This window comes from Corella eumyota, chromosome 3 (genome assembly GCF_963082875.1).
Source record: "Corella eumyota chromosome 3, kaCorEumy4.1, whole genome shotgun sequence".
Lineage (NCBI taxonomy): Eukaryota > Metazoa > Chordata > Ascidiacea > Phlebobranchia > Corellidae > Corella > Corella eumyota.
Window position 1 is genome coordinate 20,191,601 of NC_137492.1, and position 19,273 is coordinate 20,210,873.

The window sequence follows — 19,273 nt, forward strand, 5'->3', positions numbered from 1 at the left end:
AACTACATAGATTTAAAAATCATATTAAACTGTTAAGGTTTAAAAATAAGTTCAATTTATATTAATATTTAACTTAAATTAAACATGATTTTGCTTTAGCTTAAAACATCTGAAAATGGCAGACATAGTTGACTTAAAAGTTGCACAAGGTAGTTTCGAATTGAGATTGGAAGGACAACCTGCACGTACAATAGCCAGTGCTGTGGCAGTAGCTGGGGTTGCTTATGTTGCTTTAAGACCTGAACTTCGTCCGTTCTGGAGGGGGGTGTTGGACAAAATTGTGGAGGGTCGAGATGCAATCATCGAGTTAATCAGACCAGGATCATTGGTCGTCAGCGTTTGCACCAAGAACCAGGAAGCTTCTGATCAGTTCATGTTCGATTATAGTTCAAAGTCGATGCTTGAAAGATTAAACAAATATCTTTCCCAGTATCCAGGTGATGACGACATCGGAAAGTTTGAATCCGTTGTCATGACGAAGTACGAAATATTCGAAAGTTTTGCTGACGATTTTGAGGAGATGAAAGAGAATGCTCGGATCACAATTTCTGAGTTGTTTAATGAGAAGGTAAGTGAAAAGTTTTTATTTATATCAAACCATAACACTTTAAGGTAGTTTGTGTTACTTTAAGCTTAACTTTTAACCTGTTTCAGATTGTGTTAAACCTTACTTTTAATACGATTAAAATTAAAGTTTTTCTTTGTTTTAGGTAGAGAAAGAAGTAACAAAGGGTAAGTTATGTATTTGTTATAGAAATGGTTATATATGCCTCAAGTAGTTTTAAGTTAACAATAAACGAGTCAACTTACCACAAATCTATTAAATATTGCATTATATGATATTTAAATAGGACTACTTGTTTAACAACATAGGCCTAAAAACTAGTTTATAATAATACAAAATATCCAGATATTTCGTCCGAGTTTGGACTCTTGGATGTTAAGGATCGATTTTCTGGGTTGCGACGACCTTTTGACCTTGAGAGTGTAATGACCTTGGACAGTGGTCACTCAAGCATGGCCAGTTCTCATCCAAGTGTGACTGCTTCCATGGCAACCAAAACAGTGAAAAGAAGGCAAATTGGTAAGTTAATAAAAGTTAAGTTTTTGTGAAATGTTTTATGAGAACAACTTTAACAACTTTCTTTTAATTATTAGGATTGGAAGTAACATCTAAGGATCTGGAGGAACTGTTTGCTTCAGGAGGTTGTTTAACTTAATTTGGTTATTGTTACGTCACAGTTTGTTGCAAAAAAGGGTCAATGTTTTATTAACTAATTAGCAACACGCGTTAATTAAAATTTAATTAAAATTTTAATTACTAAAACGAACAACACGCCAAAGTTAAAATCAACAATATATAGTTTTTTGGTAACACACTATGACGTAACAGTTACCAATAAATGGTTGTTATGACAACTTTAATATGTTTAACATTAGGAACTGTTTCTAACGTGAGTTAACTTTATTAAAGAATCAATCTGGAACAAGTCAAAGAGTGAAAGTAACAACAAAACCATTCTCCAATATGAGCAAAAATACAAGTTTGGTGTGACCTTTGAACTCCTTCCAAAGCTGACCCCATATTATGTCGCCTGTTTGATGACCAACCAATATTACAAAGCCATGGAAGCCAAGAACGAGGTTTCTTCCCTGATTCAAAGCAACATCCAAGTTAGTGCTAAGTAAGTTAAGTTATTTGCTGACTACCTTGAAGTTAAGGAGAAATATCTGGAGTCAATCTTGTTCTACAGTGCAGCTGGTGGGTTGTATGGTCTTGGTAGTAAAGTGTTCAACCAATCTGTTAAGGGGATAGATTCTTGTGTGGTTGGTATGTATGATTGTGTTGCTAAAATAAAAGAAGATGGAAACATGAAAAGTGTCATCCAACGTCATGTGACACCACTCATGCATGAAATGAAAGAGTTCGTCCACAACGACACACAATCTGATGTTAAGGTGAGATGTGATATGGAAGCCAGGTGTTTATATGGCATAGCTGGGTGTGGATATTGGTCCGATGTTGATCTCACCCAAACAAGTCAGCAAGCAGTGAAGTTGATGGAGGATGTTCTGGGATCTTCAGCAAATGAGTATCAGGTTTATGGGCTCCACTTGTATTTGCTTGGTTTATGGTATCTCGACAAAGCTCAACAACCATTAGAGGCAGAAGGTTATTATGTGAGGGCATTGGAGGCTTGGAAGAATGCTAAAGATTTGAATGATGAAGCTAAAAGCAGTTGGATTAAAAGATGTGAAGAGAAACTTGTGGAAGTTCGAGGTTTAATCAAGAAATAAATTTGTTGTAAAATTAAGTAGATTGCGTTAAAATGTTGTCAATAAATTACTTACCCAACACCTACAAGGTTTTAAATAAACACGGGAGTAGTTAGAAAGATTAATCATTAAACTTAAAAAAATTTTAATATTTGTATTGTCCCAATATAAAATACGAATGGGCGTGGCTACAAACGTCAATCAACCAAAATTGGCCAATCACAGGCCGGCAACATCTTGTATAAAATATAAAATAATTTAATGGAATTTAGTGTCGTTAAAATTGTGCCGTTATTAAGTTGATTTTTTTGGACCTCCATTCGATGTGTCTGACATGTCTGACAACTGGACAGTCGGACAATTATGCGAGAAAACGTTGAGGAAAGTTTGTGCGAGGATAAATGAGTTAAAGAATAGACACCACTCCAGGAAAGTTGTCCTGATTGGTTGGACTTCATCGAGTATAATCAACCGTGGGATTTAAAATTTTTATTTTCCAAGAATGTTTGCTGTTCAGTTAAAAATGTTTTAAGCTACTTTATTACAAGTTGATTGCTTGCCATTTTGTCTGCATTTTAATTGTTGTAATATAGTAGTAATACAATTAAAAGTAATCAACTTATATGTGAGAGTGGAATTATTATTTTTTTAATTATTTGGTGTTGTTTTTTCAGTGTAAAATTTGTTTAAATTTTTGTAAAGTAATTTATCATAAGTTGATTGCCTGCTTTGGTGGGTGCATTTTAATTAAGGTAAGCTTTTAATGGACTTATAACCCTTATAAAATTTGCTTGTGAATTTAAATTATTTTTAATTTTATTTTTTACAAAAATTTAATAAAAAACTTTTACTTTCAGACTTCCTTAATTGAAGATGTTCAAGCGGTTATGTGTCTGGGGTTTCCCCTTTTTAGCATGTTTGATAAACGAGGGGGAAGTTGGGGTAAAGTGGGGTAAAAAAAATTTATTTAAAAATTATTTTAAAACATTTTAGTCGGTTGACGATGTTCTTTGTGATGTCACAACCCCGATATTATTTGTCATCGGTGACGAAGCAAGCTCGATTACAGTGAGTGAACTAGAGGGAGTAAGAGAGCGAACATTTACTGATACTGTGACATCACAATTGATTGAAATGGGAGCTGATGATTGGTTGAGAGTTTCAGAGAAACACAAACGGGAAAGTTGTCGCACCCAACCCATGGTTGACAGGTTCGTTAATTAACTAAAAAACCTGTTAACTAATTAAAAAAAAGCTCGAAAGCTCCATCTATGATCTGCATTACATTTTTTTGTGGGAAAGTCAAAGATGTGGGAAAGTCAAATGCGCAAACTAAACATAGAGTAACATTTGTTACCCCAACCCAGTCTAAAGTTGCTTAAGCCAGTTTGAGATATTATGGATTATAATTGCCCGATAATTAAGCTGCTGATTAAGTGCTGGCTTAGCCGAAGTTCATACCAATTAAAGAGCTGTACTCAAGGGAGCTACAAAATGAGAGCAGTGGGAATCGAACCCACTACCTCATGTAGTGTAGTAAGTGATCTGACTACTACTCCGTGCTGCTATCTAATTGTCGTGATATGGTTGCAACTTTGCACTAATGTTTTTTTTATTGGAGGTTTTTAAATTGAGCAAACATACATATGTTGTTCTCTAAGCTCAATACGTTGTTTATTGATCAAAATTGCAAAAGTAAATTTTGTTTTTTATTATGACAAATAAAAGTTTTGTTTTTAGTTTTTTTTAATTTCTTTTCTTAATATTTTTCTTCCAGGGAAATTCTTGAAAGTATTTGTGATTTCCTTGACCTTGTGTTTACTCCGAGTCGTGAGAAAAACAGTGTTTCCAACTATAAAGTAAGTCGAAACAGGGTTGCCAATCAAAACTTCACAATTTTCTTTTAACTATGTTTTTGTGTTTAGAGTTTATTGGGAAAAAGAAAAGTGAAATCACTGGATTATGAGAGTAAGTAAAAACTTTTATTTAATATTAGTGCTCACTTTATAGAGTTGGTTTATCTTTATTTTTAGCAAAACGACAAAAATCTGATTCCAAAACTTACCGAAAAAATTCCACCTCAAACCAACTGAGTCAGATATTATCCAATCAGAGACAAGCTTCATTAGAAGGTAGGAATATTTATCCTCAATGTCACAACTCAGTAATAACTCTTATATTTTTAATTTTTTGTTTTTTTAACTTACAGGTAACGATAACCTTCAAGGTTTATCATTTAACCTTCAAACCGGATCAATCAGTGGTTTGACCTCTGCTCTGGGTTCAAACCCGACATCTAGTGGCCACAAAAAGTCAGATCGAGGAATTACAATCGACCTCTCTAAGGTAACAAATTTAAAGTTATGACATCATAATGGACTAATTATCTTAATTATGACCTCATACAGGATCCAAACGTTCAACTCTCCTCAACTTTATCTCGAAGGAAATCTCAACTTTTGCCACCGACCGAGAGCCAAACTGAGGCAGCAGTTGCAGCTATTATGGGAAGTTCAAGCAGTGAATGTGAACAACATGGTTGGTGTTTAAGGAAGCTTTATTAACTTTTGTTCTAAACTAAATTTGATTAATCTTGTATTAGTCATGCATTGTTCAAGTGTTCATGTTGTTTTTGATAATTTTCAGTCATTTTCCAAAGGTAAAGAAGCTGGGATCAAACCCAGGACCTTGGGTCTTGTGTTGTTAAGATTATCATTTAAAATTTGACATTTTGTTTATATTCAGGTCCAATTGTGACGTCATCAAACAAACCTGTGATGTCATCAACCTCAAAAATAATGAACTTAAGTTCAAAGTCAGCTTTCAAGAAAGGTAATTATCGAATATTAAATCATAATTAGTTGAAACAAAATAAAAATTTCAATTTATTTCAGGACCTCAACCCAGCCTCAGTTCAGTGGGTACGCCAACGCTGACCAGCAGGAGCATGTCACTCAATTTTCAAGGATCAAGTTTTTCAGGTTCAGTGCGAATTAATTTAACTAAGGGGGGAATTATAAAGGTTCTTATTAACAAACTAAAAAGTTAAATTTTTTAATTTTTTTTTAGGTGTTCAACTTGGTGGTTTCAGTGCTCAATCACCCACAACATTTAACCCCTCGAATATCATCCCCTTGACCACAGGCTTTACCCCCCTAACCCCTGGATTTACTCCTCTGACCCCTGGCTTCACCCCACTGACCCCTGGGTTCAGTGGTGACCTCATGGCCTCCCGTAGTCGCAAAGATGATCGGGAAACCCAGCAAGCCACCGCCATCCTGGAACAACTAACCAACATTCTAGATGCTGGGAAGGAAGGAAGTAAATCTCCCGATGACAATACAGGTTTGTGACGTCATACTAGTGAAATGAAGCATTATGACATCATAGTTGTGTTATTAATGACGTCATATTTAGAACCAGCGATGGCCCGACGTCATAGTTTGGACCCGACTTCGATGCGGAAAACTTCGGTTCGTGGAAGACCGAGAAAGAAGTTAAATCAAACGCTTTCTATGACGTCACGTGGTGGCTCTATGACGTCACATGGGGGTGGGATTAAAAGACGTGGAAGTGGTTTGACCTCACAGGAATTCTCGGGTAGTTCACTTACGTCACGAGTCGATTCACTGACGTCACGATTAGGCTCGAATAAACCGATGACGTCACTTGCATCAAACAAATCTTCGGTCGTGAGGTAAATTTGAGTTTTTTTTTAAGTTGAGTTTTGTTTCCGCACTTTTAAGTTTTTGATTGTGACGTAGATATGTTCTGACGTCATCAGGCTTAACGACAGTTCCTCCACAAAAGAGGAAAATTTCGTTGATGCCCGATTCTCCCGCGGCTCGATTTCTTCCTGTGACGTCACAATCACAGTCGAATGTCGTTAAGAAAACTTTCGTTAAAACAAACATGACCAGTGACGTCACAACGTCGACGTTGCAGCAGTCACGTGATCCACCGAAACGTCCAATCACACAAGTTAGACAATTGACGTTGTCATCAAATCAACCAATCACAGCCAAGCAGGTGATTATATTAATTAGATTTTTTAATTATGTAAAAATATTAATTATTAATTAATTTTAAATAATTAAGCTTGGGTCCCCCGGTATTAAAATCACAACCAATCAGAAAGCTTCGATTTCCACCAATCTGCGACCCATGGTAACAGTGACGCGGTCCCTAGCAACAGGGTTAGGTGGGTTGGACGGGGGTAAGTCGGTTGTATACTTGCGGGAGCGAGCGAAGGCGCGGGTCCCTGAGGCCCAAGCAAAGTTGGATCAGTTCTACAAGAAACAGTTACAACACCGGACTTCCCCGTTCGGTGCTTCCCCCAGAGTGATGTCGAAAGTAATTACGGGGAAACACGGGGAAAAGTTGCTCAGCATCACGAGACCTAAAACTCTTGGAATGCAATCGCTCGTGCTCTCCAAGGTTGCTCCTGACGTCACAAAGCCAACCTCTGGTGTCACAAAGCCAGCCTTTGATGTCATCAAAGTGAAACCCGACCAGAAATCGACTGAAAAATAATTGATCCATTGTTTATAATTGTGACGTCATGATTAGCGGATGTTCTTTCGCGTTTATGATGTATTTGAATCTTTGATGTTGTAATAAAGGTTTTGTTCACTTTATTCTTGAACTTGTTTACGATCTATTGTCTTCACAACAATGCAAACTTATGACGTCATTAATGTTAATTATTGGTTCCGCCCTCGGGGCAGTTTTCAGTTCGAAAAATAGATGAACTTGACATTATAGAACACAAAGGAAACAAAATGGAAACAAATTATTGGGAAAGTTTTTTTGTTTAAATATCGGGTTACCAAGATATTTTATCATGTGTGTGGTAGTTGATATAATTAACAAAATCCGAGATAAACCATCACTAAATTAAATACAATAACTTTTAAAAGATTTATAAATTCAATAAAAACAAAAAATAGATTATGATCAGAATTTTAATAACAAGCTACAGATATAAAAAAAAAAATAAATGAACTTATATTAAAACGACAAAAGTTAATAATTTATAGCCATAAACCAAAATTAAAATCCTAATTCGTTTAGAATTAAGTAAATACAAAAACTATCATTTCAAAAGACAAAGAACCAGACTTTAACGCTGACTTGGCGACGCGAACAAATGAAACAAGATAATGTTGTCTTTTATTTTCCAAACTATACAAGCTTAATTTTGTGCCTGTAACTGTAAAGATTAGAGGCGTCGCAAAAGGTTAAAGGTTTGCCAACCAACAAACCTTAAAATATCAATTCACAATATTGCCAATGTATTTTAAACGTAGGTCTGGTATAGTCATTGTCTAGCTGTCTAGGTGAACTTAATACAGAACTAATCGACCATGGAAACACAATATGAAAACCTATTTATAACGTTGTTATAACATTTTAAAGGTTTTTACTATTATTTCGTTGGTAAAGGATTTACATATTCAATATCAATAGTTTTAGTTCGTTATTCAATTTAAATGTCGGTAACTATTTTTAAATAAAACTACATAGATTTAAAAATCATATTAAACTGTTAAGGTTTAAAAATAAGTTCAATTTATATTAATATTTAACTTAAATTAAACATGATTTTGCTTTAGCTTAAAACATCTGAAAATGGCAGACATAGTTGACTTAAAAGTTGCACAAGGTAGTTTCGAATTGAGATTGGAAGGACAACCTGCACGTACAATAGCCAGTGCTGTGGCAGTAGCTGGGGTTGCTTATGTTGCTTTAAGACCTGAACTTCGTCCGTTCTGGAGGGGGGTGTTGGACAAAATTGTGGAGGGTCGAGATGCAATCATCGAGTTAATCAGACCAGGATCATTGGTCGTCAGCGTTTGCACCAAGAACCAGGAAGCTTCTGATCAGTTCATGTTCGATTATAGTTCAAAGTCGATGCTTGAAAGATTAAACAAATATCTTTCCCAGTATCCAGGTGATGACGACATCGGAAAGTTTGAATCCGTTGTCATGACGAAGTACGAAATATTCGAAAGTTTTGCTGACGATTTTGAGGAGATGAAAGAGAATGCTCGGATCACAATTTCTGAGTTGTTTAATGAGAAGGTAAGTGAAAAGTTTTTATTTATATCAAACCATAACACTTTAAGGTAGTTTGTGTTACTTTAAGCTTAACTTTTAACCTGTTTCAGATTGTGTTAAACCTTACTTTTAATACGATTAAAATTAAAGTTTTTCTTTGTTTTAGGTAGAGAAAGAAGTAACAAAGGGTAAGTTATGTATTTGTTATAGAAATGGTTATATATGCCTCAAGTAGTTTTAAGTTAACAATAAACGAGTCAACTTACCACAAATCTATTAAATATTGCATTATATGATATTTAAATAGGACTACTTGTTTAACAACATAGGCCTAAAAACTAGTTTATAATAATACAAAATATCCAGATATTTCGTCCGAGTTTGGACTCTTGGATGTTAAGGATCGATTTTCTGGGTTGCGACGACCTTTTGACCTTGAGAGTGTAATGACCTTGGACAGTGGTCACTCAAGCATGGCCAGTTCTCATCCAAGTGTGACTGCTTCCATGGCAACCAAAACAGTGAAAAGAAGGCAAATTGGTAAGTTAATAAAAGTTAAGTTTTTGTGAAATGTTTTATGAGAACAACTTTAACAACTTTCTTTTAATTATTAGGATTGGAAGTAACATCTAAGGATCTGGAGGAACTGTTTGCTTCAGGAGGTTGTTTAACTTAATTTGGTTATTGTTACGTCACAGTTTGTTGCAAAAAAGGGTCAATGTTTTATTAACTAATTAGCAACACGCGTTAATTAAAATTTAATTAAAATTTTAATTACTAAAACGAACAACACGCCAAAGTTAAAATCAACAATATATAGTTTTTTGGTAACACACTATGACGTAACAGTTACCAATAAATGGTTGTTATGGCAACTTTAATATGTTTAACATTAGGAACTGTTTCTAACGTGAGTTAACTTTATTAAAGAATCAATTTGGAACAAGTTAAAGAGTAAAAGTAACAACAAAACCATTCTCCAATATGAGCAAAAATACAAGTTTGGTGTGACCTTTGAACTCCTTCCAAAGCTGACCCCATATTATGTCGCCTGTTTGATGACCAACCAATATGACAAAGCCATGGAAGCCAAGAACGAGGTTTCTTCCCTGATTCAAAGCAACATCCAAGTTAGTGCTAAGTAAGTTAAGTTATTTGCTGACTACCTTGAAGTTAAGGAGAAATATCTGGAGTCAATCTTGTTCTACAGTGCAGCTGGTGGGTTGTATGGTCTTGGTAGTAAAGTGTTCAACCAATCTGTTAAGGGGATAGATTCTTGTGTGGTTGGTATGTATGATTGTGTTGCTAAAATAAAAGAAGATGGAAACATGAAAAGTGTCATCCAACGTCATGTGACACCACTCATGCATGAAATGAAAGAGTTCGTCCACAACGACACACAATCTGATGTTAAGGTGAGATGTGATATGGAAGCCAGGTGTTTATATGGCATAGCTGGGTGTGGATATTGGTCCGATGTTGATCTCACCCAAACAAGTCAGCAAGCAGTGAAGTTGATGGAGGATGTTCTGGGATCTTCAGCAAATGAGTATCAGGTTTATGGGCTCCACTTGTATTTGCTTGGTTTATGGTATCTCGACAAAGCTCAACAACCATTAGAGGCAGAAGGTTATTATGTGAGGGCATTGGAGGCTTGGAAGAATGCTAAAGATTTGAATGATGAAGCTAAAAGCAGTTGGATTAAAAGATGTGAAGAGAAACTTGTGGAAGTTCGAGGTTTAATCAAGAAATAAATTTGTTGTAAAATTAAGTAGATTGCGTTAAAATGTTGTCAATAAATTACTTACCCAACACCTACAAGGTTTTAAATAAACACGGGAGTAGTTAGAAAGATTAATCATTAAACTTAAAAAAATTTTAATATTTGTATTGTCCCAATATAAAATACGAATGGGCGTGGCTACAAACGTCAATCAACCAAAATTGGCCAATCACAGGCCGGCAACATCTTGTATAAAATATAAAATAATTTAATGGAATTTAGTGTCGTTAAAATTGTGCCGTTATTAAGTTGATTTTTTTGGACCTCCATTCGATGTGTCTGACATGTCTGACAACTGGACAGTCGGACAATTATGCGAGAAAACGTTGAGGAAAGTTTGTGCGAGGATAAATGAGTTAAAGAATAGACACCACTCCAGGAAAGTTGTCCTGATTGGTTGGACTTCATCGAGTATAATCAACCGTGGGATTTAAAATTTTTATTTTCCAAGAATGTTTGCTGTTCAGTTAAAAATGTTTTAAGCTACTTTATTACAAGTTGATTGCTTGCCATTTTGTCTGCATTTTAATTGTTGTAATATAGTAGTAATACAATTAAAAGTAATCAACTTATATGTGAGAGTGGAATTATTATTTTTGAAGTATTTTGTGTTGTTTTTTCAGTGTAAAATTTGTTTAAATTTTTGTAAAGTAATTTATCATAAGTTGATTGCCTGCTTTGGTGGGTGCATTTTAATTAAGGTAAGCTTTTAATGGACTTATAACCCTTATAAAATTTGCTTGTGAATTTAAATTATTTTTAATTTTATTTTTTACAAAAATTTAATAAAAAACTTTTACTTTCAGACTTCCTTAATTGAAGATGTTCAAGCGGTTATGTGTCTGGGGTTTCCCCTTTTTAGCATGTTTGATAAACGAGGGGGAAGTTGGGGTAAAGTGGGGTAAAAAAAATTTATTTAAAAATTATTTTAAAACATTTTAGTCGGTTGACGATGTTCTTTGTGATGTCACAACCCCGATATTATTTGTCATCGGTGACGAAGCAAGCTCGATTACAGTGAGTGAACTAGAGGGAGTAAGAGAGCGAACATTTACTGATACTGTGACATCACAATTGATTGAAATGGGAGCTGATGATTGGTTGAGAGTTTCAGAGAAACACAAACGGGAAAGTTGTCGCACCCAACCCATGGTTGACAGGTTCGTTAATTAACTAAAAAACCTGTTAACTAATTAAAAAAAAGCTCGAAAGCTCCATCTATGATCTGCATTACATTTTTTTGTGGGAAAGTCAAAGATGTGGGAAAGTCAAATGCGCAAACTAAACATAGAGTAACATTTGTTACCCCAACCCAGTCTAAAGTTGCTTAAGCCAGTTTGAGATATTATGGATTATAATTGCCCGATAATTAAGCTGCTGATTAAGTGCTGGCTTAGCCGAAGTTCATACCAATTAAAGAGCTGTACTCAAGGGAGCTACAAAATGAGAGCAGTGGGAATCGAACCCACTACCTCATGTAGTGTAGTAAGTGATCTGACTACTACTCCGTGCTGCTATCTAATTGTCGTGATATGGTTGCAACTTTGCACTAATGTTTTTTTTATTGGAGGTTTTTAAATTGAGCAAACATACATATGTTGTTCTCTAAGCTCAATACGTTGTTTATTGATCAAAATTGCAAAAGTAAATTTTGTTTTTTATTATGACAAATAAAAGTTTTGTTTTTAGTTTTTTTTAATTTCTTTTCTTAATATTTTTCTTCCAGGGAAATTCTTGAAAGTATTTGTGATTTCCTTGACCTTGTGTTTACTCCGAGTCGTGAGAAAAACAGTGTTTCCAACTATAAAGTAAGTCGAAACAGGGTTGCCAATCAAAACTTCACAATTTTCTTTTAACTATGTTTTTGTGTTTAGAGTTTATTGGGAAAAAGAAAAGTGAAATCACTGGATTATGAGAGTAAGTAAAAACTTTTATTTAATATTAGTGCTCACTTTATAGAGTTGGTTTATCTTTATTTTTAGCAAAACGACAAAAATCTGATTCCAAAACTTACCGAAAAAATTCCACCTCAAACCAACTGAGTCAGATATTATCCAATCAGAGACAAGCTTCATTAGAAGGTAGGAATATTTATCCTCAATGTCACAACTCAGTAATAACTCTTATATTTTTAATTTTTTGTTTTTTTAACTTACAGGTAACGATAACCTTCAAGGTTTATCATTTAACCTTCAAACCGGATCAATCAGTGGTTTGACCTCTGCTCTGGGTTCAAACCCGACATCTAGTGGCCACAAAAAGTCAGATCGAGGAATTACAATCGACCTCTCTAAGGTAACAAATTTAAAGTTATGACATCATAATGGACTAATTATCTTAATTATGACCTCATACAGGATCCAAACGTTCAACTCTCCTCAACTTTATCTCGAAGGAAATCTCAACTTTTGCCACCGACCGAGAGCCAAACTGAGGCAGCAGTTGCAGCTATTATGGGAAGTTCAAGCAGTGAATGTGAACAACATGGTTGGTGTTTAAGGAAGCTTTATTAACTTTTGTTCTAAACTAAATTTGATTAATCTTGTATTAGTCATGCATTGTTCAAGTGTTCATGTTGTTTTTGATAATTTTCAGTCATTTTCCAAAGGTAAAGAAGCTGGGATCAAACCCAGGACCTTGGGTCTTGTGTTGTTAAGATTATCATTTAAAATTTGACATTTTGTTTATATTCAGGTCCAATTGTGACGTCATCAAACAAACCTGTGATGTCATCAACCTCAAAAATAATGAACTTAAGTTCAAAGTCAGCTTTCAAGAAAGGTAATTATCGAATATTAAATCATAATTAGTTGAAACAAAATAAAAATTTCAATTTATTTCAGGACCTCAACCCAGCCTCAGTTCAGTGGGTACGCCAACGCTGACCAGCAGGAGCATGTCACTCAATTTTCAAGGATCAAGTTTTTCAGGTTCAGTGCGAATTAATTTAACTAAGGGGGGGATTTATAAAGGTTCTTATTAACAAACTGAAAAGTTAAAATTTTTTTAGGTGTTCAACTTGGTGGTTTCAGTGCTCAATCACCCACAACATTTAACCCCTCGAATATCACCCCCCTGACCCCAGGATTTACCCCCCTAACCCCCGGATTTACTCCTCTGACCCCTGGCTTCACCCCACTGCCCCCTGGGTTCAGTGGTGACCTCATGGCCTCCCGTAGTCGCAAAGATGATCGGGAAACCCAGCAAGCCACCGCCATCCTGGAACAACTAACCAACATTCTAGATGCTGGGAAGGAAGGAAGTAAATCTCCCGATGACAATACAGGTTTGTGACGTTATACTAGTGAAATGAAGCATTATGACATCATAGTTGTGTTATTAATGACGTCATATTTAGAACCAGCGATGGCCCGACGTCATAGTTTGGACCCGACTTCGATGCGGAAAACTTCGGTTCGTGGAAGACCGAGAAAGAAGTTAAATCAAACGCTTTCTATGACGTCACGTGGTGGCTCTATGACGTCACATGGAGGTGGGATTAAAAGACGTGGAAGTGGTTTGACCTCACAGGAATTCTCGGGTAGTTCACTTACGTCACGAGTCGATTCACTGACGTCACGATTAGGCTCGAATAAACCGATGACGTCACTTGCATCGAACAAATCTTCGGTCGTGAGGTAAATTTGAGTTTTTTTTTTAAGTTGAGTTTTGTTTCCGCACTTTTAAGTTTTTGATTGTGACGTAGATATGTTCTGACGTCATCAGGCTTAACGACGGTTCCTCCACAGAAGAGGAAAATTTCGTTGATGCCCGATTCTCCCGCGGCTCGATTTCTTCCTGTGACGTCACAATCACAGTCGAATGTCGTTAAGAAAACTTTCGTTAAAACAAACATGACCAGTGACGAAACGTCCAATCACACAAGTTAGACAAGTGACGTTGTCATCAAATCAACCAATCACAGCCAAGCAGGTGATTATATTAATTAGATTTTTTTAATTATGTAAAAATATTAATTATTAATTAATTTTAAATAATTAAGCTTGGGTCCCCCGGTATTAAAATCGCAACCAATCAGAAAGCTTCAATTTCCACCAATCCGCGACCCATGGTAACAGTGACGCGGTCCCTAGCAACAGGGTTAGGTGGGTTGGACGGGGGTAAGTCGGTTGTATACTTGCGGGAGCGAGCGAAGGCGCGGGTCCCTGAGACCCAAGCAAAGTTGGATCAGTTCTACAAGAAACAGTTACAACACCGGACTTCCCCGTTCGGTGCTTCCCCCAGAGTGATGTCGAAAGTAATTACGGGGAAACACGGGGAAAAGTTGCTCAGCATCACGAGACCTAAAACTCTTGGAATGCAATCGCTCGTGCTCTCCAAGGTTGCTTCTGACGTCACAACCTCTGGTGTTACAAAGTCAATTTCTGACGTCACAAAGCCAACCTCTGGTGTCATCAAAGTGAAACCCGACCAGAAATCGACTGAAAAATAATTGATCCATTGTTTATAATTGTGACGTCATGATTAGCGGATGTTCTTTCGCGTTTATGATGTATTTAAATCTTTGATGTTGTAATAAAGGTTTTGTTCACTTTATTCTTGAACTTGTTTACGATCTATTGTCTTTACAACAATGCACACTTATGACGTCATTAATGTTAATTATTGGTTCCGCCCTCGAGGCAGTTTTTAGTTCGAAAAATAGATGAACTTGACATTATAGAACAAAATGGAAACAAATTATTGGGAAAGTTTTTTTGTTTAAATATCGGGTTACCAACATATTTTATCATGTGTGTGGTAGTTGATATAATTAACAAAATCCGAGATAAACCATCACTAAATTAAATAATCACAAATTCAACAAATTTAATTCAAAAAAGCACAAACACAACAATTAACTGTATTAATTTTGAAAAATCTATGGTATTTTAAAAAGAAATTAGCTTTTATCATAAAAATACAACAAGTTTACGAAGTGTAACCAAATTAGTAAAAATTCAAATTTGTCAAATTTTTTTTACTAGATGCGTTTAAATTAGCTGCAGTTAGGGTCTAATAACTAGACCACGACAACTTTGGTTGGTCAAATGGGTCTGCCTAAACTGTAAGTAGACCTTGCTGTGTTGTCTAACTACACGATCGTAGAATGCTTGATTTTTATAGGTTATTGCTGGATTTAAAATTAAAACCGCTTCTTAAACTACTACTTCAACCTTGACTATGATTCACACTTAAGTTGAAAATTATTTTTTAATTTGCAAAATTCACAAAAAAATCTCGCCTAAAAATAAAATAATTTAACCCAGGTTTACTTTAAGCATTAGATAATATTTAAAAAATAACCTAAAACAACGAGACTAGACAATAAAGTAAAGCCTACCCTGGTTTGGAACAAATCAAATTTAAACAAAGATGTTAAACACAAGTACAACCGTGATACTAGTTCGACTACTGAAGAGGTATTCTGTTTGCTGTTATTTAAACTAAACTGATATTCCTTATTAGGTTATTGTAAACGTTTATTAACACAATAGATTTAAGTTTGTTCGTCCAAATTATCCGAAATTTACAATTATTTGTATTTAATTTTTTGAAGATTATTTAGAAAATCGTAGACTATCATTTTTTACTTTGGTGAAATGATCTGTAAAGATTAGAGGCGTCGCAAAAAGTTAAAGGTCTGACAACCATCAAACCTTGAAATATCAATTCACAATATTGCCAATGTATTTTAAACGTAGGTCTGGTATAGTCATGGTCTACCTGTCTAGTTGAACTTAATACCGAACTAGTCGACCATGGAAACACAATATGAAAACCTATTTATAACGTTGTTATAACATTTTTAAGGTTTTTACTATTATTTCGTTGGTAAAGGATTTACATATTCAAAATCAATAGTTTTAGTTCGTTATTCAGTTTAAATGTCGGTAACTATTTTTAAATAAAACTACATAGATTTAAAAATCATATTAAACTGTTAAGGTTTAAAAATAAGTTAAATTTATATTATTATTTGACTTAAATTAAACATGATTTTGCTTTAGCTTAAAACATCTGAAAATGGCAGACATAGTTGACTTAAAAGTTGCACAAGGTAGTTTCGAATTGAGATTAGAAGGGCAACCTGCGCGTACAATAGCCAGTGCTGTGGCAGTAGCTGGGGTTGCTTATGTTGCTTTAAGACCTGAACTTCGACCGTTCTGGAGGGGGGTGTTGGACAAAATTGTGGAGGGTCGAGATGCAATCATCGAGTTAATCAGACCAGGATCATTGGTTGTCAGCGTTTGTACCAAGAACCAGGAAGCTTCTGATCAGTTCATGTTCGATTATAGTTCAAAGTCGATGCTTGAAAGATTAAACAAATATCTTTCCCAGTATCCAGGTGATGACGACATCGGAAAGTTTGAATCCGTTGTCATGACGAAGTACGAACTATTCGAAAATTTTGCTGACGACTTTGAGGAAATGAAAGAGAATGCTCGGATCACAATTTCTGAGTTGTTTAATGAGAAGGTAAGTGGAAAGTTTTTATCAAACTATAACACTTTAAGGTAGTTTGTGTTACTTTAAGCTTAACTTTTAACCTGTTTCAGATTGTGTTAAACCTTACTTTTAATACGATTAAAATTAAAGTTTTTCTTTGTTTTAGGTAGAGAAAGAAGTAACAAAGGGTAAGTTATGTATTTGTTATATAAATGGTTATATATGCCTCAAGTAGTTTTAAATTAACAATAAACGAGTCAACTTACCACAAATCTATTAAATATTGCATTATATGATATTTAAATAGGACTACTTGTTGAACAACATAGGCCTAAAAACTAGTTTATAATAATACAAAATATCCAGATATTTCGTCCGAGTTTGGTCTCTTGGATGTTAAGGATCGATTTTCTGGGCTGCGACGACCTTTTGACCTTGACAGTGTATTGACCTTGGACAGTGGTCACGGAAGCATGGCCAGTTCTCATCCAAGCGTGACTGCTTCCATGGCAACCAAAACAGTGAAAAGAAGGCAAATTGGTAAGTTAATAAAAGTTAAGTTTTTGTAAAATGTTTTATGAGAACAACTTTAACAACTTTCTTTTAATTATTAGGATTGGAAGTAACATCCAAGGATCTGGAGGAACTGTTTGCTTCAGGAGGTTGGTTAAATTTGGTTATTGTTACGTCACAGGTTGTTGCAAAAAGAGTCAATGTTGTATTAACTAATTAACAACACGCGTTAATTTAAATTTATTTAAAATATTAATTACTAAAACGAACATTACAGCAAAGTTAACATCAACAATTTATAACACACTATGACGTAACAGTTATCAATAAATGGTTTTTATGACAACTTTAATATGTTTAACCTTAGGAACTGTTTCTAACATGAGTTAACTTTATTAAAGAATCAATCTGGAACAAGTCAAAGAGTGAAAGTAACAACAAAACCATTCTCCAATATGAGCAAAAATACAAGTTTGGTGTGACCTTTGACCTCCTTCCAAAGCTGACCCCATATTATGTCGCCTGTTTGATGACCAACCAATATTACAAAGCCATGGAAGCCAAGAACGAGGTTTCTTCCCTGATTCAAAGCAACATCCAAGTTAGTGCTGAGCAAGTCAAGTTATTTGCTGACCATCTTGAAGGTAAGAAGAAATATCTGGAGCCAATCTTGTTCTACAGTGCAGCTGGTGGGTTGTATGGTCTTGGTAGTAAAGTGCTCAACCAATCTGTTAAGGGGATAAAGTTTTGTGTGGGTGGTATGTGGGGTTGTGTTTTTAAAATAGAAAAAGATGGAAACATGAAAAGTGTCATCCAACATCATGTGACACCACTCATGCGTGAAATGACAGAGCTCGTCCACAACGACACACAATCTGATGTGAAGGTGAGATGTGAGATGGAAGCCAGGTGTTTATATTACATAGCTGGGTGTGAATATTTGTCCGATGTTGATCCCACCCAAACAAGTCAGCAAGCACTAAAGTTGATGGAGGATGTTCTGGGATCTTTAGCAAATGAGTATCAGGTTTATGGATCCCACTTGCACTTCCTTGGTTTATGGTATCACAACAAAGCTCAACAACCATCAGAGGCAGAAGGTTATTATGTGAGGGCAATGGAGGCTTGGAAGAATGTTAAAGATAGAAGTGATGAAGGTAAAAGCGAGTGGATTAAAAAGTGTGAAGAGGAACTTGTTAAAGTTCGAGGTTTAATCAAGAAATAAATTTGTTGTAGAATTAAGTAGATTGCGTTAAAATGTTGTCAATAAATTACTTAGCCAACACCTACAAGGTTTTAAATAAACACGGGAGTAGTTAGAAAGCTTAATCATTAAACTTAAAAAAATTTAATATTTTAATTTTTGTATTGTCCCAATATAAAATACGAATGGGCGTGGCTTCAAACGTCAATCAACAAAAATTGGCCAATCACAGGCATAAGGGAAGCGACGTTAAAATTGTGACATCATTAAGATGACGTAAGCGGGGGAATTCCCTTGATAGGACGGAAATGATTACACCTTTAAAGTCCGAATAATAATTTGCATAACTTGCTTCTGGTTAATACTCGGATCAAAATACTTTGTTTCAATAATATATGACGTCACTAGTTGAATACGTCATGTGTCGAGGTCACTAATTGATCACGTGAACACTGCTTAGTGATGTCATAAAAGCAAAAATATGGCAAGTTAAAAACGCCATGTTGTTAATATGGCAGTTATGACGTCATATTTAGATCATAGTTTAATGACGCCATAATTAAACTTTGTGTTTTCGTTGCTGTGCAAGTCGACCCCGCATTTTTCTAGAGCCCTCAGGGGGGTGATTAGGGGGGAATTTTTCTCCAGTGTTGCCCCCAAGATTAAAACTATTTAAAGTGAACTTTGTTGTTTTGAAAAATAATGAGCAGGTCAAAGTGACTGGGAGCCCATTATGTAATAAGGACCTTTATTCGATGAGCCTGACATGTCTGACAACTGGACAGTCGGACAATTATGCGAGAAAACGAGGAAAGTTTGTGCGAGGATAAATGAGTTAAAGAATAGACACCACTCCAGGAAAGTTGTCCTGATTGGTTGGATTTCATCGAGTATAATCAACCGTGGGATTTAAAATTTTTATTTTTCAAGAATGTTTGCTGTTCAGTTAAAAATGTTTTAAGCTACTTTATTACAAGTTCATTGCT

At 35.3% G+C, this 19,273-nt stretch overlaps 6 protein-coding genes across 6 annotated transcripts; all 6 read left to right on the plus strand.

The window, feature by feature from the left end:
- The first annotated feature begins 40 nt into the window (after positions 1-40).
- LOC145746144 (uncharacterized) lies at positions 41-1,731 on the plus strand. Its single transcript, XM_082564339.1, has 5 exons — positions 41-568; positions 711-732; positions 911-1,084; positions 1,159-1,206; positions 1,475-1,731. The coding sequence occupies exons 1-5, from the start codon at positions 116-118 to the stop codon at positions 1,687-1,689; spliced, it is 912 nt and encodes a 303-aa protein (XP_082420465.1). The 5' UTR covers positions 41-115; the 3' UTR covers positions 1,690-1,731.
- Positions 1,698-2,444, plus strand: LOC145746146 (uncharacterized). The gene has a single exon (XM_082564340.1). The coding sequence runs from the start codon at positions 1,834-1,836 to the stop codon at positions 2,296-2,298; it is 465 nt and encodes a 154-aa protein (XP_082420466.1). The 5' UTR covers positions 1,698-1,833; the 3' UTR covers positions 2,299-2,444.
- Positions 2,445-2,611: 167 nt separating this feature from the next.
- LOC145746045 (uncharacterized) lies at positions 2,612-7,245 on the plus strand. The gene is made up of 14 exons (XM_082564225.1): positions 2,612-2,662; positions 2,952-3,029; positions 3,271-3,488; positions 4,055-4,136; positions 4,203-4,245; positions 4,311-4,409; positions 4,487-4,623; positions 4,686-4,815; positions 5,023-5,109; positions 5,172-5,258; positions 5,347-5,622; positions 5,695-5,974; positions 6,042-6,306; positions 6,376-7,245. Exons 1-14 carry the CDS (start codon positions 2,612-2,614, stop codon positions 6,808-6,810), a joined length of 2,268 nt encoding a protein of 755 aa, XP_082420351.1. The 3' UTR covers positions 6,811-7,245.
- Positions 7,246-7,833: 588 nt separating this feature from the next.
- Positions 7,834-9,524, plus strand: LOC145745529 (uncharacterized). The gene is made up of 5 exons (XM_082563629.1): positions 7,834-8,361; positions 8,504-8,525; positions 8,704-8,877; positions 8,952-8,999; positions 9,268-9,524. The coding sequence occupies exons 1-5, from the start codon at positions 7,909-7,911 to the stop codon at positions 9,480-9,482; spliced, it is 912 nt and encodes a 303-aa protein (XP_082419755.1). The 5' UTR covers positions 7,834-7,908; the 3' UTR covers positions 9,483-9,524.
- Positions 9,525-10,404: 880 nt separating this feature from the next.
- LOC145746046 (uncharacterized) lies at positions 10,405-14,737 on the plus strand. The gene is made up of 14 exons (XM_082564226.1): positions 10,405-10,455; positions 10,744-10,821; positions 11,063-11,280; positions 11,847-11,928; positions 11,995-12,037; positions 12,103-12,201; positions 12,279-12,415; positions 12,478-12,607; positions 12,815-12,901; positions 12,964-13,050; positions 13,131-13,406; positions 13,479-13,758; positions 13,827-14,053; positions 14,124-14,737. Exons 1-13 carry the CDS (start codon positions 10,405-10,407, stop codon positions 14,008-14,010), a joined length of 1,752 nt encoding a protein of 583 aa, XP_082420352.1. The 3' UTR covers positions 14,011-14,053; positions 14,124-14,737.
- Positions 14,738-16,137: 1,400 nt separating this feature from the next.
- Positions 16,138-18,321, plus strand: LOC145744675 (uncharacterized). Its single transcript, XM_082562588.1, has 5 exons — positions 16,138-16,600; positions 16,737-16,758; positions 16,937-17,110; positions 17,185-17,232; positions 17,485-18,321. The coding sequence occupies exons 1-5, from the start codon at positions 16,148-16,150 to the stop codon at positions 18,306-18,308; spliced, it is 1,521 nt and encodes a 506-aa protein (XP_082418714.1). The 5' UTR covers positions 16,138-16,147; the 3' UTR covers positions 18,309-18,321.
- Positions 18,322-19,273: the final 952 nt, after the last annotated feature.